This window comes from Natator depressus, chromosome 9 (genome assembly GCF_965152275.1).
Source record: "Natator depressus isolate rNatDep1 chromosome 9, rNatDep2.hap1, whole genome shotgun sequence".
Lineage (NCBI taxonomy): Eukaryota > Metazoa > Chordata > Testudines > Cheloniidae > Natator > Natator depressus.
In genome coordinates, this window is record NC_134242.1 from 32,128,680 (window position 1) to 32,154,207 (window position 25,528).

Below are 25,528 nucleotides of genomic sequence, written 5' to 3' on the forward strand. Positions count from 1 at the left end.
GGATAGGATATTTTTCTGTAAATATTTTCTCTGCAATTGGTGGTCTCTCCCATGACTCTTTTCTGTTAAAATAAAAAAAAATTCATTTCATCTTCTGTAGGTAACAGACTTCATTTTCAGAGCAAGCCTAGCTTCCATTGACTGCAAATGGAGTTGTGGGTCCTCGGAGCCTCTGAAGTTCAGTCCCTACCTGGTTTATGTATTTATCTAGCTTCTAATTACTTTCCACTCATCCCTGCATTTCAGCACAGTTGTGGTATTCTGCCTTTCCACAATTAGTGCCCCAGCTCACTCCTTGGACCCACCACCACCTTCTGAATGATTCAGGAGCTGTGATACCAAGGGTAGGATTCATAAATGTATTTAGGTACCTAACTCCCATTAAAATCATCTGGAAATCAGTGGGTGTTAAGTGCCTAAATACCTTTGTGAATCCCATCCCAGGTTACCTAGAGGGGGCACCACAGAGGCACTTATAGTTCTGGCAGCTTTTCTACAGTCTTACTATAAATTCAGAGATACAGTCATATAATTGAAGTGCGGGGAAAGGTCAGGCTGAACAAACTTTTGAACTTGACTATTTAACTGTTGAACTCTGAGGGTGGCTTCTTAAAATAATTTGTCCTATACAGTTGCTTTCCAGCTGGGAAAGAAGAGATGCTTTGAGAGAATAATTTTCCTTCATTCAGTCCTATTTGTTTTGTTTCTAGTAGTTGCTATGCTTCTGTCAGGCAACTAGTCAGGCCCATCAACTTTAATCATGCCAGTTGAAAGATGGTGAAGTTTTTCCATAATTTTCTCATCCTTGCACATAATGGACAGACATCTTCAAGATGTGTAGATATGAAAGGAACTGACCGGGCAGTCATTCAGGAGAGACATTTAAAGGAACAGCAGCTTTTAAACATTGTTTTAAAGGAAATATATGTAGGACTTTAAGCTTAAAACAACCACAGGTTTTTTTTGGTTTTCTTTGTAGCTTTTTATTTGGGCACGTGGAGGATGGCCTGCCAAACTGGGTTTCCTGCTTGTGGCAACATAAAGCATATATTCTAGAGCTGGAATTAATGGCATTGAAGATAGAGTTGTAACAGCAAATGGAGAAATGAAGATAACTCAGTAAAACTGTCTTGAATATAATGGTAGTTAGAGGCATTGGACCCTGATCCTAGAATGAGATGCTTCTAGGTGGACCCTTGTGTATCATGGATTCCCACTGAAGTCAGTGAGACTCTGCATGGGTGCAGTGGTCTGCCTGTGCACCTCTTATTGCAGGATTGAGACCATAAATTGTTAGGTCTTCAAGACAAGGACCATAGTTGCCTCTATGGTTCCTTGCACCCACATAGAGCCCCATTCAGCGTCTGGGGTCAGCATACATGGTGTTCATTACAGGATTGGGGACTGTGTTTGTATAGGGCTTTGTGCAATATAGTTCTGATCCTGTCTGTGGGCAATGGGTCCTAGCAAGTTGTAAATAAAAATAGTATTTCTAGGATATTCTTTACTGACATTAGGAATGGACCTGCTGGTCAAAGTATCAAACAAGTTGTTAAGACCAGAGGATGATAGGCTCAGCTCTATAAATAAGAAAGCTGAGCAGATAATTCAAAGTTTAGAATTTGCTCAGAGCTGAGCAATTAAGTCCAAATTTTGCAAACATGTACATACAAGTAATTTTATTGAGCATAAATTTATAGGACTATTTATGTGGGTAAAATTACTGACATGTTGCAAGGGTCTGCAGAAGTTAGAGAGCAGGATGTGAACTCAGGATATGGGACTGACTACAGTCAAAAAGATTATGATGATGGGGACGCTTCAGAAGACAAACACATGAGAGGATGCCAAAGAAAATAATACAAATACAACCAAAGTCAGTCTGACCCTGAGCTGACCATCAACTAGACTGTGGGACTTGTAGGCAGAGACATGACCAGGCTGGTTTTAGTGAAGGAACAAGCCATGGACAAGAATGAATGGTGACACTGTACTGTTCCCCATGTCTGCGAAGTTGCTCTAGGATGAAAAAGGGAAAAAAAGAAGCAAGTGTTTGCAGAATCTGGCCCTGAAACAAAAAAAATTGATTTCTTTCAGTTTCCTGTGTTACTTTTGCTTGGCTTTCAAGAAATGTTAAGGCTTCCTGCTCTGAGGCTGTAGCAAGTTTTTGATGCAGCCTGGAACCAAAAGAACATTCCAACTTTTATAATTTGCATATACAGGCTTCACTATTTAGATTTTTATACTGTAGATTGTAATGCTATGACTGTTTAAATTGAATCAAAATGAATGGTAAATTATAAAACATCGGCATGAGTAAAAACTATTTTTAAATCTTTAAAAGTAAGAAGTGTGAGCTTTAAAAAGCTGGAGAGTATGATAGTGTGCTGCTCATTCTGCAGATTATGGTATGCCAGTTCTTTGTAAAATGTTTTATTGCAGTTAAGTGTTTCATCTTTATCAATTAGAGTTACCATAGGACATCTATCTTGAGCATCTTTTTGGAATTCTAGCGAAGTATTTGAAGTGGGCTTGTTCTGAGTTTGATTGCTCATGTCTGGCACAGTCTCAAGTTTCCTCTGAATGGTAACAAAGACTGTAGAGTGTTGTTGGTACTGCTGTGAGAGGCATGCTTCCTTAGTCCAGGTAAGAGAGAGCGTTTTGTTTCTGTCTGCTGTATAAGTATTTTTCAGAAAGTATTGGTGTTTTGGAACAGCTACTGTTTTTTAAATTAATAAAGAATTCCTAGCATATTAAATTTAAGACATTCCTGAAAGTTGCAAGCAAGAAAACTACAGTGTGTTTGGGGGGAGGGGTAAAGAATTAGTCTAGTTTGTCATTTACATGTCTAAACAAATAGATTAAAATTTGGGAATTATTTTACCTCCTCTTTCTTTAACTCAGTTGTCAGAAGTGGTGTTGGCTAATTAAAGCATTGAATGTGGAATATTGAATGTGGCCTCATGCCATTAAAACTAGCCAAAATGCTTATACCTGTTTTAAATTGATATAACGAACTTTGCCCTTTATGATTTACTTTTATTTCTTCAAAAAAATGTGCAAAAGGGGAAAATATTATTCTTTTTAGATCTTTAGAAATATATCTTAAAAGTAGGTTAAGATGTATGTATTTTATTACATGGTATTTCACTATAATAATTTTTATCTAGTACAATTCTCTTGAAGTATTTGTGCTTTGAAAATGTCAGCTGTATTCTAATGAAGCCAGGGTATTGTTTGCTCATAAAGGGGCCAGTGCATTCCACTGCTTTATGGTTTATTATGAGGCACAGTGTGAGAGTGTGGGTGGCACCATTTGGTGTCTGCTTGTTGGGGTAGTAACTGCCATTATGCTAGGTTTTTTTTATTTGGGTTGGCAAGAAAATATAATAAATGACATCTTGCCTAGATCTGAACAGTGTAAGTAAAGACTTTACTGTTGTATGTTCACAAGAAATGGTGTGAGTACACTTGAGATACCCGGAATAAGTGTATATACTTAAGTAGCCTGAAGTATGAGCAGTAGTACGCTGTTTTTTTTTTTCCCAATACATATGTTACCAAGAACAATACTACATAACTGTTTTAATTTAGACAGGAATCTGTCTAATACTTTAGCTTTGTCAAATAAAGTTGTAATGGGATCATAATAATGAAAATAATAATAATTAAATCCATGGAAGTAATCAACAAGATTTGATTAAAAAAAAATGCACAACAGACTTTTGAGCTGGCAAACTCCTGATGAGGATTTGATTCAGAAAAAAAGAAACAGATGTCTCTCCTGTTACAATTGAGGTTGTTTCATTCAAAGTTCACAGTAGCTGATGAGGGTGAGGAGGTTATAAATCTGGCTAAACCAGATCGTGTCTAAAGAAAATTTATAGGAATTAAATTATTTTATTTGATGTTTTGCATTTTTAATTGCAGTGTAGTATCTTGGAAACTTTGATTTTCTTATTGTTGGCTTTTAAAAAATATCTGAGGTGTGTATTATCTGGGAATGAGTTAATATCTGCAAAAGTGGGTTTTTACTTCAGTTAAATCAAGTATAGGGAACTGACTTGGTAGAAATATTTTTTATTCAAATTCATTTTGTGCCCCAAATGGCTAAATACTTGAGAAACTATCTAGATGTGTTAAAGCCAGCTAAAAACTTAGAGGTTATCTGAGGTTCAGTAGAAAAGCTTAAAATGAAATTCACATGTAAAAAGGCTGAGTTATTTTAGGGGTTAATTGTTCTGTTTGCTTCCTAAATAAAGTATAGTGATTGACCTAAGGGGCCTACATGTGAGCAAGATCTACATCAATTAAAGTATTTTGTCTATGAAGAGGGAGTCAGTTAGCTCATAGCTATCAGTTAATAGGGTGGGTAAGAGAGAGTGGTGGTTTTTAACTGATTTATTTAAATATTTATGGAAGTAGTATGCTTGAGACTTATTTTAAAATATATAATATAGCATCAAAATGTGTAATAGTTTGAATGGATCAAAGACTTGAGTTTGTCCTTGACGATTAAACAATGTAGTTTTTTCTCCTTGACAATTAAACAACGTAGTTTTTTCTCTTGCTGTGTTGTTCCTTTATTCCATTACCTTACATAATTTTAAGATTTATTGCTAGTAAGATGAAGAGAAAACTTAGACCCTGATCCTCCAACTGGATTCATGTGGGAGGGGTCATGAATGCAGCTCCATTGAAATATTGGGCCTTTGCATCAGACATGATCTGTAATGCTTCACATTTTTGTAATAACCTTATGTTGTTGAAATAATGCTTATCCTTATGCTGCACACTAAACTTGTTAGTGAGATCCAGTTGCAGGATCAGGACCATATGGGTGTAAGGGTCTGTTCCCAAAGATCCAGAGAATTGGCACTGAAGACTTCAGTTCTTCAAACTTTTCTACATGGGTGGGTACTACATTGAGCCTGAAGTTACTGGGACTCTGTTCAGGCTAGGGTGACCAGATAGCAAGTGTGAAAAATCAGGATGGGGGTCGGGGGGGTAACAGGTGCCTCTATAAGAAAAAGCCCCAAAAATCAAGACTGTTCCTATAAATCAGGACATCTGGTCACTCTAGTTCAGGCATAGGGATCTGCCCACATAAATAACTTGCAGGATTGGGGTTGCAGCTGTAAGCTCTTCATGGAAAGGGATTATGTATTCTTTTCATATATGACTGTACTACATCTAGCAATTTTTAGATGCTACTGTAATATAAGGGATGGCTATATGAACGGATGATGATGTTTGATCTTACAGGACAATTCTCCCTGGCTGGGACAGACAAACCCTCTTTTTAAAAGCAAAATATTTACCATTTTCTATTCCATCCTCCAGCATATTGTCTAGACGAGTGTATATGTCAATGAAGTTAAAAGATTTTTCTGTTTTGTTTTTGTTTTTTCTTCTCCCCACATCGGTGTTTCTAATTTTCAAATACTGGATGTTACGTTTTTGTTCCTTGAGGCTATAACTTTTTGTTTATTTTTTTTCTAATAATACAAGTACCAAATGAAGCAATACACATCATGATATCCAATTATGTAATACTTTCTATACCACCTTTAAAATGTTTTAACTTCATAGAAACCAAAGCATGAAGAAACATCACATACCCTTATTGCAAAATACCTTAAATATTTCACAACTTTTAGGCCAGTTTTAGCTCTGCCAATTAAAAGCTCTCTGTAAGGGACAGTTTTTACTCTTTACAATGATTTAATTATTAATTCAGGATAAAACATGATGACCAGACATTTCCCAAGTTGAATATTCATTCCTAGGTTTTAAATGCTGTTAAATCTAATATGTTTCTTTCCTGTTAAATGCAAGGGCTTGCTTTCTTGTTGAAATGTATTCTCTGTTGTTACCCCAGTTGGATGATGTATGCTTCCTTTCAGACATGGTTTGCTTCAAACAAGCAACAACAGATTCTATGTATTCCCAAATTGACATTGTTTCTGACTGTTATTTCAACTAAGTTTCAGACCTGACAGAATTTAAACAGAAAAATAATTGAAAAATCTGTAGCTTTGTGTCTTTTATAAAAGACTGTAACATTATAGCAGTCAATGCTGTATGTCAGGGTGCAATGTACAGACTAAGTATCTAAAATAAGTGTTGTGGAATGATTGACTAATAAAAATTGGCTAAATAACAATGTTCTATAACACAGCAACTTTGTAATTATTAATGAAGTTATAGGAGTAAAACTTAAATCTAAATATCATGTAAATGAAATTTCTGGTAATGTATGTAGATAAAAAGAAGCACATCTTTTCCCTCCAATGTCATGTAAAGGCATAGGTCTCAATTCATTTAATTCTGCTTGTATTTTCTAAATAAGAAATTATAGCATTTGGTGGTCCTCCATGATGCATAATAATAATGGTGACAGATATTGACTGAAAAAATACGATACCTCTCTGTCAGGAGAACAATCATGACAGCTCCTTATTTTGAATTTGTACCAGTGATTAACAGTACTTATCTTGTGCATTGGTTTTATATACAGTATGATTATGGACGCAGGCTTGATTACTGGACAGGTTTTTTTAATGGAAAATAGTACCTGCAAACAAAATATTTGATATAGTTTACTTTTTGAAACTATTAACAAGTCCCTTGGATTATCTCTGAAGCTCTTGCCTTAAGTTTCTAAAGCAAGAATAACCTTTTAAAAAAAATTACTTGGGTGCTGGTAGTGCATAGTGCTGTACACACAAAATACAAACAATGGAAATATGTGATGTGGGTTAGGCATACAGGAGTAATTGCTTTATTATTTGTATTGCCATACTGCCTAGGAGCCCTTGTCAGGACCCAGACCCCAGTGTGCTGGGAGCTGTACAAGCAAAACAAAAATATGGCTCCTGCCCCAAAGAGTTTACTAGTGAATAAGATAAGACCTAACATATAGTTACAGAAGAGGGGAGTACAAGGAAACAATGAGACAATGATCAGCATGATAGGTAGTGGTATCTGCTTACCCAGCAGCCTAACCTTTATCAAGTTTACTGAAGGCATCATGGCAAAGAAGAGTTTTAAGAAGGATAATGAAGTAGCTTTGCAGATGTTTATGGAGTGCTCCTCCCAAGAGTGCAGGGCAGCTTGGGAGGAAACAAAGCCATACTGGCTATTTTGTATTAGCACCTAGATATTATTTATGATAAGTGCTTAGAATATCTCCTTTGTTTATTTTACTGTGACCAAGGACTTTCCCACCTAGTGCAGGCAGACAAAATAGTTAGATACCAGGGGTCATAATATGCCAATGATTATTGTTATTAATAGTCATGTTTATCATGGCAATTTCTAGTGACCAACTGAAAGTAGGCCCCATTGTGCTGAGTGCTGTACAAACACAGAATAGTAGATACTCCCTGCCTTGAAGAACTTAGTCAGTGATCCATGTGTGAAAAACAGTATGTGTTGTGTCTGCACAAAACTTGAAAGGAGGATCTGGTAGATTTAGAATATTTGAGTCTTGTCTTCGCTACAAAAAAAAGAGAGTATGATCTCAATTCAGGTTAGCTGACTGGAGGTAAAATCCTAGTGAAGACAAGGCAGGTTGTAGTTTTCACACAAGTTAGCAAGTTTGACCTATATAAGCAGTGTTGCCTAGTGGATAGAGCAGTGGACTGGGACTCAGAAGATATGGGTTCTAGTCCCAGCTCTGCAATTGGTTTGGTGTGGGACAATGAGCAAGCCACTTGTGCTCTGTGCCTCAGTTTCCCCATCTATACAATGAGGATAATGATATCAAACTCCTTTCTAAAGCTTTTTTAGAGCTATGGATGAAACACACTATAGAAGAGCTAGTTGTTATCTGAGTCTTTGTACTTTGATCTATCTATGCTGATCTGTTTCATCCATATGAGAGGATTACTATATGTAGGGGATAAATCTGCCACTTTGTGCTCAACTATCTTTGTCTATGCTTGCATTATTGCTGGTGCTTGTTCTGTGAAATGTGATAATTTGCATAATCTTGTTGTTGTCTATGGTCCTCACACAAAGGACACTATTAATACTTAACATTTATGTAGTGTTTTTCCATGTTTAAAGGCTTTCCAGACACTCTGTAAGTTCGTTACAGAATTGCGTTGAATACTCATTACTGAAGTCTGCTGTTTTCTATTCAAAGGTGACCTGTAAAGAGACATGTCTGTCCTTTTTAGATTCTTTATTATGTACAAATAAGTCCTGAAGGGATTTTAACCCTGTCTCTTTTTTTTTTTTTAAACATTAGATATATCAAGTGTTGACATTCCTATTTTTGCTGGAATACTGGTAACCTCCAGGCTTGGTAATTGCAACTCAACTAGGAACAAAGCCATGTCTACTGAGAAAATTTCAACTGATATAAAATACCTCATCAAGTCTTTTTCATAACCATGATCACTGTGAACCTGTCACCCCAGTGCTCTGCTCTCCATGCTGCTCTCCAGTGAACAGACTAGTTCAAGAGCTGTGTCCTGATTTTCAAAGCCCTCCATGGGATTGGTCCTAGCTACCTAAGATATGATCTCTCTCATGCCCCTGACCTCTCACTGCAGCTCTGTTCCACTTTTGCAGAGCTAGACCTAGAATATGAAACTCACTCATACAAGAGATAAGAATGACAGTGGGCCTTACTGCTTTCTAAACAAACTCATTTCCTTGACTTGGGGTGCACGTGCACCCATCCACACAAACAGACTCTAGAAACTATTTTCCATTTTTAAATATTTATGAAGTGATTAGTTAGTACAGTTGTCATGGTCATTTAAGTACCTGGACTATGACATTGTAAGGGAGTGAAAGTTGAGAGAGAGGATATTTTTATCACTGTTGAAAACTTTGTTTTTTCTTAATATTTGATTAACAAACACCCTGACAAACATGTAGAATTAATGCTCTTTTAGTGGAAGACTCAATTTTTACTCCTTCAGTGGAAGGTGAAAGAATAATTCAGCATATGTGTGATATTTCTAAGGTAAAAATTCAGTAAGACCCCTTCCTCCCTGCTTTAAAAACCATTTCAGTCCATATTTATGAATCATAATGAAGCAAAAAAGTTATGCAAGAAGAGCAAGAAAAAATGCATCTTAAAGGAGGTCACTTTATTATTTGTTTTCTGGTGCAGTTCATTTACCATCAAAAGGGGATTTGTGGAGAGAGAGAGTAGATAAAATAAGTCTGCATCACTGACAGTGAACTCTTATATATAAACCATGGCTGAATGATGTCTGTGTCAAATTTAGACCATGTAGGCTTTTTTAGCAGAGTTTGTATCTTCTGCATTTGTAAAACAAACAGGCTAAAGGTGATCTTGTGGGGTCATCTAGATTGCTTTGCAAAACAAGTCACACTAAAAAATATTGACTCAAATGCATTATGATCATTGCCACATTTTGAAAAAATGCTTTTGTGCCAAGGTAGTTGGGTTAGCTACGTAGGTGGACATAAGTGTTATGAACTTGGCCTTAAAACAGGAATGTTTGTTATATTATAAACAATGAAATTTTACGTTTATTATTATTGTAATCTTATTACATTAATACTCAAAAGTCAGGAAACGAAAGCATTAAGTCAGTCACCTTGTACCTCCCCAATACTTTGTGGTAGACATTTAACCAAAAACTTTAATATATTAATATATAAAGTACATGGGCATAGAAAATATAACACAGTACTTGGCTGAGTTCACATTAATTGGCTGTTGGTGTAGTAAAACACAGGCCTAGTGCAAGTGGAACTGAGAAAAGCAGCACAGTTTCACAGATCTGAAAAAAACTAATAGGATGGCAGCTATCTGTAGATGATGATGGAGTGCTGGGAGAAATTCAAGTACTGTAGTTGTCTGAACTGACTTCTTGGTAAAAATGGTCTAAAATCTAGCAAAAATAGAAATTAAGTCAGTTTTAAAACTATGTAAATATATCAGTATAAAAAGTGGTGGATTTCTTTTGTTAAAGCCTTTGAGATCAGATGAAAACTGTAGCAACACATTATTATTAGAGCTGGTTGGAAATTATCTGACAAAACTTAAATTAAGCAGAAAATGCTGATTCACTGTACAAAATATTTGGTCAGATCTATTGCAAATTAAACTAAATTTTTGTTGCTAGCTAGGCAACTTTCCATTGGAAACATGCTGATGTCCCAGGGTGGGCAGCGGCCCAGTGGAGAGCCTTTCAGCCCTAGGATCCCCATTTGCAATCACTAGGTTTAACCCACTCTACGGCAGGCAGCCACTGGATCTGGTGCTCCTGGGCTGGTTAGGCTTCTGACTCCATGGCAGGGGCCAACTGAGCCCCAGGATCTTGGCTGGGGCTCTTGGAACTGAATAGGCTCCTCACTCTGCATCAGAGACCAAGCCAGCCCCAAGTTCCGTCGTGGGTTCCTGCTGGAGCTGGGGCTTTCTTGGGGCTGTCTAGGCTCTTTGGATCAAGCCAGCCCTGGAGCTGGGGCTTCCGAGGCTTCTAGTCTCCCAGCTCTGCTGGGCTCCCTGCTTCAAAGCAGGAAGCTTTAGTTTAGAAGCCCCGAGTGTTTCAGCTAGATTCCAGGGCAATCTTGCCATGCCAGGGCTTCCAGGCTCCCTGCTTGAAGCCTGGGAGCCCCAGCTCTAGCCAGGGCTTGGCTCCCAGCTCAATAGCAGTAAATGTGAAATTGCTGTTGCTCCTATCAGAAGCACCATGGTTTGTTTCCAAAGTAAAAATCTTCAATTCACTGAGAATTTTCAGTAAATTCTGATCTTGTTCTGATGTGGTACAAACCCCCATTCAGAAAATTGAAACTTCTGAAAAGTTTTGGCAAGGTCTAATTACTAATGCTTTTTTTGTTGTTGGTTGATACAAAAGTTTAAGAAATGGGATATTAAAACATTTCAGAGCTGCATGAAGCAACATTTTTTAGTAAGCTGAAGAGGAGTTTGTGAAGGCTTTACACGCCTCTCCATTTCATTTCTCTGTCTGTATGTAATGTGATGATTTTTGAACACCATATCGGTCAATTCCAAGTTCTCAGAGAATGTTCTAAGCATCAATGGCCAGAACCCTACAGGTTTGTGGGGAGGAAATCAGGGACACCTGGAGCCTCTGCCATATGTTGGAGCATAACCACCGCTTACTGCACCTCTGCAATTTTCTATACATCAAACAACTGTTTTATGGCACCCATTAATGCATTTCAGTGTAATAATATCCCAACTCAGCTGTGCTCACCCTCCCAGTAGAGTTTAACATGTTGACACCCTGAATGACTTGTCTCCCAGACAAAAAGAATAATAGTGGAGGGGGGAAGTGGGAGTGCATGCAGCTTCTGGCATGGGGTGGAATAGTGACCCCCAATATTGTGGGAGGAGGAAATGGGACATACAGAATACCTCGTATTGTGGAAATGGGAATGCACATAGAGTCCCTCCACTGGGAGGAAGAGTGAGGGACCCTGGAATGGGGGGAGAATAGGAAACGCTGGCATGAAGAAATGGGGGGGGTACATAGTTGCAGGCAAGAGAGGAAATGCCTTCACAGAAATGGAGCCCCTCAACCCACCTGTTAGGCTCCCAGGACCAGTGCTGATCCCCAAGATATTCCAGGAGCTTAAAAGTATGTTCTCCCAGGATTCCACCAAAGATGTGATCCTTCTGGGTTATGGTTTAACTCTCTCCGAAGACGTGTAGCATACAACACACACGCACACACTTTTCCCAGAGTCTAGCACATTATTGTCCTTTAATAGCACAAGAAATACACATCCATACAAAATAATAAATTCTACATCATTTGCGTGCCTCAGTTTCCTCACCACTCCAGAACATCCTTTGGGCGAGGGTCAGGATCCTCTGGAGGCACCTAAGTCCTTCTGCTGATCATGGATTGTGTGCTAAAACATGGAGTCTTTGCCCCTCAAATCACCACTCACTTGGGCTGTCCATGCCCTTCCTTCCTGTCCCCTTTGACTTGTTTGTTTTGTCTTTTGGCTACTTTTAACTCCTCCAAAAATCTCTCAGACCAGAGGAGAAAGTTCCTTCTCCCAGCAAATTCCATTATCTATTGATCATTCATTAAGAGATAAGTGCTCCCCATTGTCCCTGATCAGGGGAAGATATTGACCTAGCACTGCTAACCTATGATGGATACATATACAGAGGGGTATTGGTGATACAGCAGTTTTCATAGGACATTCAGCATCTTTATTCAAAAACAAATTCTGGATGATTATGTTGGCATCAGTAATCCCCTGCCATCAGGAAGGAATATGGTTCATGGTGGGCTACAATAAAGTTTTCATATTTCCATGTGTACATTCATCCACCACACAGAAAGTTCCTGCATTTTATGGTAGGCCAGGAACACTTCCAGTTTCGAGTCCTCCCCTTTGGGTTAGCTATGGTTCCCAAAGTATTTATGAAAGATTTCTCTGTGGTAGCAGCCCAGATGATACACCAGGGCTATATGATATTTTCATACTGGGACAATTGGCTCCTGCTAGGCCAATCTTGTCAGGAGGTCAGGTTGGCAACAGGGTTTCTCCTACAACTTTTATTATCCTGATGTATTTGCATAAATGAAGAAAAGTCCATTTTGTTACTCAAGGCCAATAAACTTTATAGGGGCGATAGTGGACTTACAACCTGATTTCATCTATTATCTGCAGATCACAAACCATAGTGTACAGGTACCTTTCAGTGTCAGGCCACATGGCTGTGTGCAGGTACTTGACACTATTTGCCAGACTCCATTTGCAGTGCCTGCAAGCTTGGTTCCATTTGATCTACTGACCGAACAAGGACCATATCAACTCCAAAATGGCTGTTCCCACCAGAGTTATCACCCCCCTCAGTGGTGGTTGAATCTGGAAAAGGTCATGGTGGGCATTCCTTTCAGCCCTCCCAATCCTCTGGCCACCATCATGGTGGACGCTTCCCTCTTGAGGTGGGGTGCTTAACTGGACAACCGCACTGCTCAGGATACCTAGGCCCCACGAGACACCAGACTACACATAAACATATTGGAACGGAGAGTAGTCCACCTTGTGTGCAAGGCCTTCCTTCCGCTCATACACTCATTCCATATACAGTGAATGTCAGACAATATTACCACTGTGGTCTGTATAAACAAACAGGGAGGAGTGAGATCTCATCTGCTCTTCCTGGAAGTCACCAGACTTTGGAATTGTTGTGTCAGGAACTATATCACAATACAGGCCATGTACCTTCCAAGTATTCACAACTTGTTTGCAGGCAAGGCCTTCTTGACAGGCCAGGAGTGGGTAGTTCACACAGTCCTAAGAGAAATATTTATACAATAGGGTACTCCATTATGGGACCTATTCACATCCCAAACAGAAAGCTCCCCCTATATTGTTCCAGAGGAGCCATGGGTCATGACTCTTCTCCCAAGGTGATGTTGTTCCGCTGTCCTAGACAAACAACTTCAGATATGTCTTTCCTCCCATTTCCCTAATTCCATAGGTCACAGGGAAGAAACAACATAAAGCCAACATTCTCTTGGCACCATATTGGCCCAGACAGTTCTGGATCATGGAATGTCTAACAATGTCTGCCCACCACCCAGTCAGGATCTGCCCATTCGTGGGTCTCCTAACCCAGGAGGGGGGTCGGGGGGAGGAATCAAGCATCCCAACCTGGGCTCACTCCATCTCATGGCCAGGTGATTGGATGGCTGTTGGAAATAGAACACACATGCTCAGCCCCCGTTCAGGCGATCCTTAACCAAAGGATTCTACTACAACCTGCTATTTGGCCTAATGGAGACACTTTTTGGCCTGGGCACAACTCCACCAACATTCATCAGACACCTTGAGCATCCCAGTTTTTCTAGACTGTCTTTCTATTATTTCATTGCAAGTACACCTAGCATCAATTCATGCCTTCCTCCCTCCAGTGGAGGGATATTCTGTCTTTACTCGCCTATATTTTTCCTGAAACCCCACGCTTCCGCTGAAAACAAGAGACTTCACTCTCTTGATCTCTGACGTGCCCAACATTCTACCTGCAAAGAATCAAACCCATTAGGAAATCACCCTGATTCTTTATTGCCATAGCAGGGAGATCGCTTGGGCAAGCCATATCCTCTCAGAGGATTTTTAAGTGGGTTTTGGGATTCATCTGAGAGTTCTACAAAATCGCAAAAATTCTTCTCTCCAAGGGTGTTACAGCTCACTCCCTGCAAGTACAAGCTGCCTCCACGGCATCCTTATCTGACATCCCTCTACAGGACAACTACAGGGCAGCCACCTAGAGTTCTGTCCACACATTCATGACATGCTATTTTGTAGCTCATGCCTTGGCTGCTGATGCAGCAGTAGGATCGGCAGTACTGCAAGCATCTTTTCTACTGGCTTGCACTTGCCTTTAGTCTGAACACTGCTTATCAATCACCCACATGTGGAATATACTTAGGTACCATCACTCAACAAAGTGGAGGTTGCTTACTGTAACTAGAGGTTCTTCGAGATGTGTGGTCCCTATCAGTATTCCATTACCTGCCCTCCATCCCCTCTGCTTTGGATCCGGGTTGGACTTGTGGTAAAAAGGAGAGGAGAGGCGTCTTCCCGTACCCCCTTTTACCATCAGTCAGGAGCACGAGGAGAGCTACTGCACATTTGTGGGTCAACAGACACTGCTTTGAAGAATTTCCAGACTGTTTTGTGGCGTACACGCATACCCATTTGTAGAAGATAGATAGGGATCACACATCTCGAAGAACCTCCAGTTACAGTAAGTAATCTCCACTTGTACAGACAGATCCCTAGAATCATCACAAGGATATACAGCCCCAGGCATCAGGCAGGAGGTTCTGGAAGTTGCAGGGAGTCCTTGAAACAAAAGGGAATGGGAGGGTGGCACACAGGGAACTTGTGGGGGTGGAATGAAGGGATGCAAAGAACCCTGGTGTGTGCAATAAGCTAGACCTATGCAAGCTACAAAGTGTGTGAACAGCCCCCCATCCCAATTCAGTAGGCATGTTATAGGCCATCAGCTCACGGAAGGCCTCAAACAGGTTTTCTCCTACCAGCATGCTGTACTAAAAGCCTGCCTGTGCAACAACTATTTTAATTTGTAGCTGGCTACATAGGAGCTACCCACACTTGTAATTTAAGTCCATGGTTTATTAGCAGTGGCACATCTCTTGAACACTACATATCCAACTCAATTTTGATGAAACTTGCCATTACCATCTTGTCCAAATACTTGGTTTTTAAGTGATAGTGTCAGTCACTGATTGAGGCTGTGATTGGATCATAAGGATCAGGTGCTGTCAGTTGAAGACCAGCATATAGCATAATACTTTTGCAATAACTCTTAGATAAATTATTTTTTAAAATATCAACTAACAAGATGAGAATAGGTAAACAACACTTATGTATATGCTTTGTTCTCTGAGTGGTTGCACAGGTCTATTCCACTCAGGGCTGTGTTCAAGAAAAGGACACATTTCCAGAGATCTGCACCTGAAGCAGCATTTGAGGGAGCAGGCACTGAGACTCAGCTTAGGCCCAGGCCTTCAACAGATCACCTAGCCTCTTGGACTGCTAGGGAGGCTGTAATGGTCCCTGACAGATGCATGGACTTAGATTCTTCTCCTCTGAAAAGGAGGACTTGGTCTTTCTCTTCATGGCTTCCCCAAAAGAGGGCCCATAAAACAGACCCGAGCCACTCCAGCATGAAGGACTCTTCCTCCTTGTCATGGTGTATGCACACCCCATTCCCCTTTGGGGCAGGGCAGGGCGGTGATATCACCACAGTTAGTCTCCCTGGCAGCCCTTGGGGCGGCCACAGTACAGTCCAGAGGCTGAGGTTACAGCCTAATGGCCAGAGTGAATATGGTGGCCCTCAGACATAGGGCAGCACAGCCAAATGGCTAGAGTCAATATGGTGGGGAAGGGGGGGTGACGGCCTGGGTAGGGGGCCCCGATCTCACTCAGGTGAGAGATACCACTCACTCACCCTCCCTGGGTCACTTCCTACCGTAGTTCCAGAAGCTGCTGTCCGTGGGGCATCAGGGTCTCCGAGCTCTTCGGCATGGAGATCCTCCGGGGATCCTTGGGTTCCAGGCCTCCAATCCGGCTCACACGGTGTCTGGTTCTTGTAGGCAAGGGCTGTGGCAGCTCTTCAGCTGGAACTTCAGCCAAAGGTCCTTCCCCTCCAGCAGTTAGCCTAGAATGAGCTGGGCTGCTCCCTTTTATACTTAGGCAGCAGTTGGAGCATGCCCAGCATGGCCTGAGGGGTGGGACGTCCATCGCCCATAGTGTGGGGTTAACCCTTTCTTCTCCAGTGTGGGGCATGCATATTCCCTCGCACTCCTCTTTGAAGAATGACACGGAATATCACCAGAAGTCCTCAGGTACTCAAGGGAGAGCTGAGCCATCAACCCTTCTCCTTGGGGAACATATCAGTACCATGCTGTTGACTCTTGTACTGTCTGTGGGATGTCTATTGAGTCTGGTACCCATGGACACTGTTCCAGCACCAGCTTTATCAGTACCAAGCATAGGCGCCAACTTCCCCTCTGCCCAGTGTGTGCTCGACACCCTGCCCCTGCACTCCTCTCGCCCAATCCCCATTCCACTGCTTCCCCAAAGTCCCTATCCCATCAAGTTCTTCACCATGTCCAGGGCCTAAATTCAGCTGGACTCCATTGGAGAAGAGCTCTGGTAAATATTTTCAAACCCGTGGGAGTTCTGGTGCCTCCTGTTGGAGCCCCACGGGTCCATTCCACCGCAGGGCTAAAGCTTCAAGGTCCTGCAGCTGAAGCCCGCAACCCCAAATGGGTGGGGGACGGGCTCCAGGAAGTAATCTCTCAGAATTTAAGCCCTGACCATGTCCATTTCGTCTGTCTCGTTGATTGTGTGGGACTCATGCAGAACAAAGGAAAGTTGTCATTAGTTCCAAGACAGAAAAGTAAGTTCATTGAAGGCCTAATCAATTCAACTAAATTGATGGCTTTTCTCCCTCAAGACAGGTTTCAGGTGATTGTCCTGTTGAGCCCATCTCTCAAGTCTCGCCCCATCACCACGGCCCAGATATGTTTAAGTCTACTAGGCCACATGACTTCATGTGCTTAAGTGACCCTGCTTGTCATGCTAAGCCTGCACATCATTCAGGGATGGCTGAATGTAGTCTATCTACTGAAGAAACTGTCCTTGGACAAGTTGATCAACGTTCTTTCTGTGGTCCCTAGAGTGGTGAATGTGGAGGCGTACCATCTGCTTTCCCCCTTCCAACCAAGAGGATGTTACTGACCTCTCTCTGATAGGGTGGGGTGTGCAACCACGGGATTTGCAAACCCAAGCTTTGTGGATGAAGCAAGAAAGCAGCTCTTCATATCAGTGTTCTGGAGCTTTGAACAGTTCACATCATCTGCTGTGCTTTTGATCGTCACATCAGTGGCCCAGAGACTCATTGACTATACATCTGCAATGTACTGTTTGAACAAACAGAGGGAGCACAGTGCACTAAGCTCTGTTGGAAAGTGATTAAACTCTGGCACTTTTGCATTAAGGAAGACATAGCTCCATTACTGCTCATTTACCTGGCTCCTGAATCAACTGGCCAACCATCTCAGCAGGAGTTTCTCCTTGAATTATGAATGGTCCCTAAAGAACAGTGTGTTGAGGACCATATTCAAGGCCTAGAGGATCCTGTCAGTCAACATTTGTTTGCAACAAAAGACAATGGGAATTGTTGTCAGTTTTGTTCTCAAGCAGTTCTCAGTTCAGGCTCAATGACTGATGCCTTTCTGCTGAGATGCAGAGTGGCACTCATGTATTCCCCCCCCCCCGCATTCTGCTCATCCCTCAGGTCAGGTCAGATTGAAACAAGATTGTGCCAAGATAATGCTCAGTGAACCAGTATGGTCAAGATTGTGCTGCTTCTCAGATCTTCACAGACTCTTCAACCCCCATGACCTCTGTCTTTTCTTCCAGACCTGCTGTCCCAGCAGCAAAGAGAGATGTGGCTCCGAGATCCAAGCAGCCTGCACTTCATGGCGTGGCTTTTGAGTGGGTAGATCAAGTGGGAAAAGACTGTTTCATGGCAGTTCAGGAAATACTTGTTAGTAGAAAGCAATCCACTAGGAAGCGTTTCTTGATCTGGTTCACTAGTCTGAGAATTTAGGGAGCAGGTGCTATGATCCAGGATATTTTAGAGTATCTGCTTCACCTTAAATCCTTGGGTCTTTTTCTGAGTTCGCTGAGAGTCCGCTTAGCTCCATTCTCGGCAATCCTTCCTCCCATTCAAGGGAAGTCATTTTTTTTCAAACCTCATGGTTGTTACATTTTTAAAAGGCATTTGTTCGCATTTTTCCTCCTGTAAAAGACACACTTTTGGACCTTAACCCTGTACTAGTGGCCCTGATGGGTCCTCCCTTTGAGCATTTGGCAACCTGTTCTTTGCCTTATCTCTGTCAAAAGATATCCTTTCTCATTGCAGTTATATCACTCAAAAGAATGGGTGAGCTTCAGGCTGATGGCAGGTCCTCCATGTACCTAATTATTCAAAGATAAAGTAGGCTTGAGGTCACGTCATCAGTTTTTAATTAAGTAGTGTAGGCATTTCATTTGACCCAGATAATATGCTTGTCTGTTTTTTCGCCAAAGTTGTACTCAAATGAAGATGAAGCGTACATCATACTTTGGATGCAAGGCAAGCACTGGCCTTTTGTCTGAACAGCACTAAGCCCTCTAGTTTATTTCCTCAGCTCTTTGTCTCTTTTGCTGACAGAATGAAACGTCAGGTAATTTCAACACAAACCATTTCCAAATGGATTATTTCCTGCATTAGCCATCCACTGCAGGGACTGTTGGCCCATTCAACAGGGGCTCAAGCTACCTTGGTAGCATTTTTGTGGGATATTCCCATATTACTGGACATCTGTAGGACACTGGTTCTCTGGGCATCTCTCCACTCACCATTGCACCATCACAACTTCTTCAGGATCTGATGCAAACTTTGGGAAAGCAATCCTACACTCACTATTTAAGTAGATTCTGAGTTCCACTTCCAAACAGCACTGCTTGTGAGTCACCTGAGTGGAATACACGTGCAGCCGCTCAAATTAAAAATTATTACATCTTCAAGAGGTGGTTCACATGTGTATTCCATGACCTGTCCCCTCTGCCTTGGTGTCTTGAAACATGTTTCATTTCAAAGGAACTGAGAGGGCTCAGAGCAACACCACCCTTTATATAGCCTTGGGAGGAGCCAGAAGAGTTCCAGCATGCATGCACTGCCCCATCGGGTACTGCTGCCAGAAAGATCTCTTATTCCAGCGTGCTGGGTGTGCATACACCTGAGTGAAATACACATGTGAATCACATCTTGAAGAACAACAGTTACAGTGCTTGTAAGTAAACCCCACCCGCCCCCCATTTGTGTATGTTCTGGTTAAATTTTGTCGTTGAAAGTTTTCATGGAAGAAATGTGGTTTAAATGAGGTACAGAAAGGGAGGCGGTTCTGAGCATCAGGGAGTCATGGAAGAATGAGCAAGGGCAAGTGAGTAAAGGAAACAAAATAACCATTTGGAAGGGAGATTTGGGAAATGCTTAGATAGCAGGAGCTGGGAGTAGTGGGAAATGATTATGGAAGTCTAAACAGAGGAGTGTACAGCCTTGCAGTTGAAGGTAGAATGTTTGAACATGATGGCGAAGGAGACGGGGAAGCCAGTGAAGGAATATGAGGAAGAGTGACTTAAACAACATGCAAGCAGGATGGTTTTTACAAATAGCATTTTGTATAGCCTAGAAGAGGATGAAATGAGATGGTAAGAGGTCAGAATTGAAGACATTGATCTTGACATGGGTAGGAATTTTAATTTGAAGATGAAGAGGGAAGGGAACTTCTAGTGAAGACTTAAGGATGAAGGCTTTGGCATTATCCTGGCTACAACTTGGCAAAGGAGGAGACAAATCATATGACACTGAGGTTGTGAGCCTGGGAAAAGGATGGTGTTGTCTGTCAGTTTATGGAAAAACCCAGAAGAGAGGGAAGATGAGAGATTCAAAAATCTGTTTTTGTTATGGTTAGTTTGAGATGATGGCTATGTATCAAGGAGGTGATGTGAAGGAGCCATTCAGAGATTCAAGACGCAAACAGAAACAAAAAAATTAGAGGTAGCAAGAGAAATTTGAGATTTGTCATCTTAACGATAACTGAAACTGTGGAAATGGATGAAGTCACCTAATGTGAAAGTATAGAGGGAGAAGAAGATAGGGCATATGGACGAAGACAGAACCCTGAAGGACTCTGATGGAACAGGAAAAGGTGGAAGCAAAATGCATGATTCATGAGATAGGAAGAGAACTAGGAGAGTGCAGAATTGTAAAAATCCAGGGAGGAGAGCAAGTGGAAGATGATGGGAGTAGTCAGCTGAGGTTAAAGTGGTTGATACCTTGAGGAGGACAGCTCCGGCGATGATGCCCTTAAGGCTGAGAAGGAGGAAGTTGTTAGTGACATGAGTTAGAGCAGTTTCATTGGCATGGAGAGGTGGAAGCTGGATTACAGGGTATACAGAAGAGAGTTATAGCAGAGAAAGTCAAGACAGTTGGTGGACATAGTCAAGAACCTTAGATCCAAAGGGAGATGGGCAGTAGAAAGATAAGTGGGTCAAAGGGATTTTAGAATAAAGTATGTTACAGCATACTCAAAGGTTGAAGGAAAAGAATCAAGGTGGTGGAGAGAAAGGTTTAGGACTGGTTTCATTAGCCATAGGGAAAGTGGATATATAATATCAGTAGGTCACCTAGACCACTATAGAGATTCAGATGTTGTTTGGTGGGAACAGAGATTTGGCCTCTGCATGCTCTTGGGGGGCGGGAGTGGGGGTGAGGAACAGTTTTTCAAAATTCTGGTATATGCACTTTGCCTGGACACCTGTGGGCACATACAGGAACTTGCCCCAATGATCTACCAAAGTCTGTATCACCATTCCGCATTAATCCTTCCTGTCAGTATACTCATGGGCTTATTAAGACAGAGGGATGGAGCAAATTGGGCACATTGGGTTTCAGTTGTTTAAATGCTTCTGTGATCTGATAGCTTGTCAATCATAGAGTATGCATTGACATGCAAACCTCCATGACAGGAGTACCAGTTTTGGACTTTCCATCACCACATTGGTGCCCAACACACAAATATTTGGTGATGGTTTGCAATGGGAACTACCACTCTTGCATTGTGAACATAGTCCTCATCCTGGTAAGGTGACACTACAATGACAGCACTAGCCCATTGTAAGTATACAGAAAAATCATCCAGGTGTGGGTCTATTTTTGTAGGCACACCCATGAGTTTAACTTTTTGTATTAAAGTATGTGGCAGCCGGTGGGTTTCTCTTTTTTGTGGAGACAAGAGGATATTATTTCAGGAAGTATGTAAGTTAATACGTAACTTTTAAGGTAGGTAAAAATCTGGGGCCTGGTGAGTTGACAGTGTCTCGTTAAAAGACCTTGACCTTTTGTGAGGGTATGTTTTCAAAGTACAAGAAAAAGAAGAAACTCACATATTTCAAAATTTGACATAAGAAAGAGGTCACTAAAGCATTACTCATAGCTTACTGTTTAAGGGAATAATTTAGAATTCTGTTTTTTTATCACTTTTCTTTAGGTAACATTTCAGTAATTGCATTACCAGTTTCCAGCACCAATTCCCCAGCTAAGATTTTGCCAAAAACCTTGGGACCAATAAACGTGAATGTTGGACCCCAAATGGTAAGTACTCTAACTCTGGGCAACTATATGGCTGACTTTCTGTTTACTTAACATAAAAAGGTTAATAGTGAAAGTACAAACTACAACTGCAGCTTCTCCTCCAGCTATAAATGCCGTTGAATAGACATAAGTGCTTCCCCTTGTATCCACAGGTAATGAAGTAGGAACAGCGTTCTTGGCACTCTACCATAACACCACTCCCAGGAGAGATTCTGTATGGGCATACCTACATGTTCTAGAGTGAGTGGAGGCTCCTTGTGCAAAAATATACAGCTACACCTATTACATGACATTTATCCTTTAATCAAAATTATATTGAAAAAAACATTTTCCCCCTCCAGAATGTTGCCGCTGCTGTTGAATATTTTTGTGTGTTACATTCCCTCCACACAAGAGATGAGAGAGTACCTGGATTCTGTTATGTGCCTAGAGTTTCAACTTATTGTTATATCTATATAACAATATATCGCTGCTAAAAATGGTCTGTTGTTGTCTATACTAGCTAAGCAGTGTACGGCACTGGTTCAGGAGGATCCATTTTGAGAACTATTTTCAGCAATAGATCAATTTCTTAATGGATAGGACAGTAGTAGTCTTGCATGCATAAACTAGATGTTGTAGTAAACTATTGCTTGGAATACATGACGACTTTGGCCCATATACAACATCCATCCAAGGCGTTTTACAGTAATTTGTTGTAATGGTTTCTAGTTTGCAAAACCCATAGTCTCAAGTGGTTTCTGTCCAAGTTGGACAGGAAACCACAAGCACTATAGCTAGTTCTCCCAACTTTATTTCCCAGTGTACAGTGTCTTGCATTTGGTATTAGCTAAAAGCCTTGCTTCTAGAGTAGTACTGTGCATTGTGGAATTGGCGTTTCAGAAGTTCCTGAAAACACCGGTAAAATGAACTTTGTAAGACATGCACTATAATGATGCTCTAGAATGTTTTTACCAAAAACAGTGTTGCTATGTGGATGCCATAAGTGATTGCAAAGAAAAAAAATGAGAGAGAACCACCAAGTTCATACAATCACTCTGAGTGTGTGCATATGATTGTTTTTGTTTTTTGCAAAAATGTAACCTGTGATTCACAACTATTGGCCACTGGTTTAGTTCCATCAGTGATAGCAATAGTGAAAGCTGTAACATAGAAATGGAAATTAGACATTTTTACCGCCCTGTCATCTCCCTCATCTGAGCACACACATTCTCTCCAGGGTTAGACAACACAGTGGTGAAAACTCCTGACCTGCCTGAGTCCTGTCATGCTACAGCTTTCTCTGTTGCTACCACAAGTGCTGAATTATTATTTCTGTTGTTGACAGTTCATACAGCCCCTGCCTCTTAAAAAACGTGTACATGTGTGTGGGAGGGTGGAGTGGGGGGCTGGAAATTACATCAGCCTCTAAGTGTAAATTCTAATAAATGTTTGGTGTGTGTTTACTTATCAGGAGCAACCCATTTCTGCAGAGTAGAGTAAACTGAACAATTGAGTAGTCTTAAGGGATACTGTCAAGTTAAAAACCATACTTCTGTCTGAATTATTTTATCTACTGTTAGAAGGAACACCTGAGATTACTATAGCTTGAAAGATATTGGACAGAAAATGACTGTTCATTATTTTGACAGTTTTAGACTTCGCTGGGGCTATTCATGTGAATAGAGTTAAACACACACGGCCCAATCCTGCAACCTTACCTACTTTATCAATATGAGAGTTCTTTGTGTAGAGATAATTTAAATATAAATCTTTTCTATAGGCAGCTCTTCTTTTTTGTTGTGAGTTTTTTCTCACATTAACAGGAGAGAGAAACTTTTTTTAAAAAAATAGATAGGAAAACATGGTTGCATAATGACAACATATGATAGGGGAATCCAGCGGCAGGTTTAGGAATAATTTCAAACTCTAAACTCAACTTAAATCTGGTCCTTTTTAAGAGGCATGTAGGAGGGTTTCTTTGAAATACTCCCCATCTATTTTGGCAGATGCAAACTGCCCAGTGATCCAGTTTTGGGTAGCTAAGGTCTTCTATGAATCTAAATGTCCAGTTAACAGTCAAATGTAAGGCAACCTATGGACACACTCCTACTTAAATTTTATATGACCTATTTCTTCACTGACCTCTTATTTTAGAAAAAGAGAAACTATTAGTTTATCATCAATTACACTTGATCTGTGGGGGGTTTTAATTTGACACTAGGTTGGATCTTTGTTTATCTCTTCCTCTTACTGCTTTTAGGAAGAAGAGCATGCACCCAGTCATACAGAGCACACATTCATGACATCAGCAGTAAATTTAGTGGGCAGAGCCAGGACAAACTGTTGGAGATAGAAAACTGGCTGCTGCTACTGCTTCCGCCATAATCAGACTCAGGGCTTGTCTACATTTGAAACCCCAAAGGGTTTTTCCCCAAAAGTCTTTCTTTGAAGACCCACAAAGTGAATAGTGGGCATAACCGTATTATTTTGTCAACCAGTTAGGCCTACTTTCTGCCACAGCAATTTTGATTCACTGGTTTCTGGTTCCACACTTTTCTTATTTACCAAGCATGGTCCTTGAGTTAAATCAATAGGCCTTTTTGTTTGGACTAATTCAGTCTTTCTATTCCTCTTTCATACCTTTTCCCATCAACATTTGTTATTTTAGGTTATTGTGACATCTTATGAACCTTCATGTACTTTTTACAGTTGAGCCTTACATTTAGAGTAAATTTGTAGGCCCAATTATCACAACACCCATGACTATGCTGTCTGAGCACATTCCAACACCTCAGCAACGTGATTAACATCTTAACGTGTAATATGTAGTTCTTTTCTCTCTTCCTCCCCTCTCGGGAAAACTGCATGTACATTTTTTAAAACTTACATTTAAAAAATTAATACATGCTATGTATTTTTACTAGCAAAGGCCAGATTGAAGAAAATGCACCAGCTTTGAATGGAAGCTGGTGTTATTTGTGGTGGTTCTTAGATCTTGTGGGAGTTCATAGAATCATAGGGTTAGAAGGGACTGCAAGGGTCATCTAATCTAACCCCCAACATCCCATCTTGGACAGGCCCCTAAGAAAGGTGTGCCTCTTGCATAAATGAGCTTTACTTTTGCAGTAGACAACTCTATTGTGTCCAAGGAGTGGAGTTGCTGACTACAGTTCTTGTCCCAGAGCGTTAGGCGATCTCTGAAGGTATCCAGGCCCCAGAACATTAAGCACCTTTAACGTAAGGCCCAAGATCTTGAATTTGATGTAATATTCTGTGCGGAGAGAGCATAGTAAATGGAAGCTTGTAAAATGTGCTTGTGAAAGCCTATGTTACTGTGGAGACATGCTACTGATATTGTATTAATTGCAGTTTCCTGAGGGCTGGTGGTTTCATGCTTCACTATATTGAATTGCTGTACTCCAGATGGGACATGACAAAGATGTGTATTACTGAGGCCAGGTCATTGTCCGCCAGGATGGGATGCAGTGCCCTACCCAGCCATAGGTGGTAGAAAGCATTGCTTGCAGTGGCTGTTATATGAGAGCTTATGTGAGGAATCCAAGAGTGCTCTTAAACTGTGTTCTGACTTAACCAGTTGTGGACAGATGTTTGATGATACTCCGTATGAGTTTCATTTTTATCACATCATTTACAAGTGACCAAAATTATGCATAATATTCAGAATTTAACTTCTATAGAGGGAGAATTCTTCTTGCATAGTATCTCTCCATATGTATTGTTGTCCTCACCTGAGTGATCAGCAATTTCAGGGCCCTTCAGCTGGTAGTTACCGTTGGTGGAGAGAAACTTATGTTACAGAGT

General features: G+C 41.0%; 1 protein-coding gene and 1 long non-coding RNA gene across 4 annotated transcripts in view; one reads left to right on the top strand and one right to left on the bottom strand.

Moving 5' to 3' along the window:
* TFDP2 (transcription factor Dp-2) overlaps window positions 1-25,528 on the top strand; it is a 152,086-nt gene that overhangs the window by 65,976 nt on the left and 60,582 nt on the right. For all 3 annotated transcript variants that reach the window (XM_074963841.1, XM_074963842.1, XM_074963843.1), the window contains one exon: window positions 21,621-21,724. In XM_074963841.1, the coding sequence (XP_074819942.1) occupies window positions 21,621-21,724 (104 nt within the window). The remainder of the gene's footprint in view (window positions 1-21,620; window positions 21,725-25,528) is intronic.
* LOC141993968 (uncharacterized) overlaps window positions 1-25,528 on the bottom strand; it is a 125,313-nt gene that overhangs the window by 15,423 nt on the left and 84,362 nt on the right. The window lies entirely within an intron of this gene.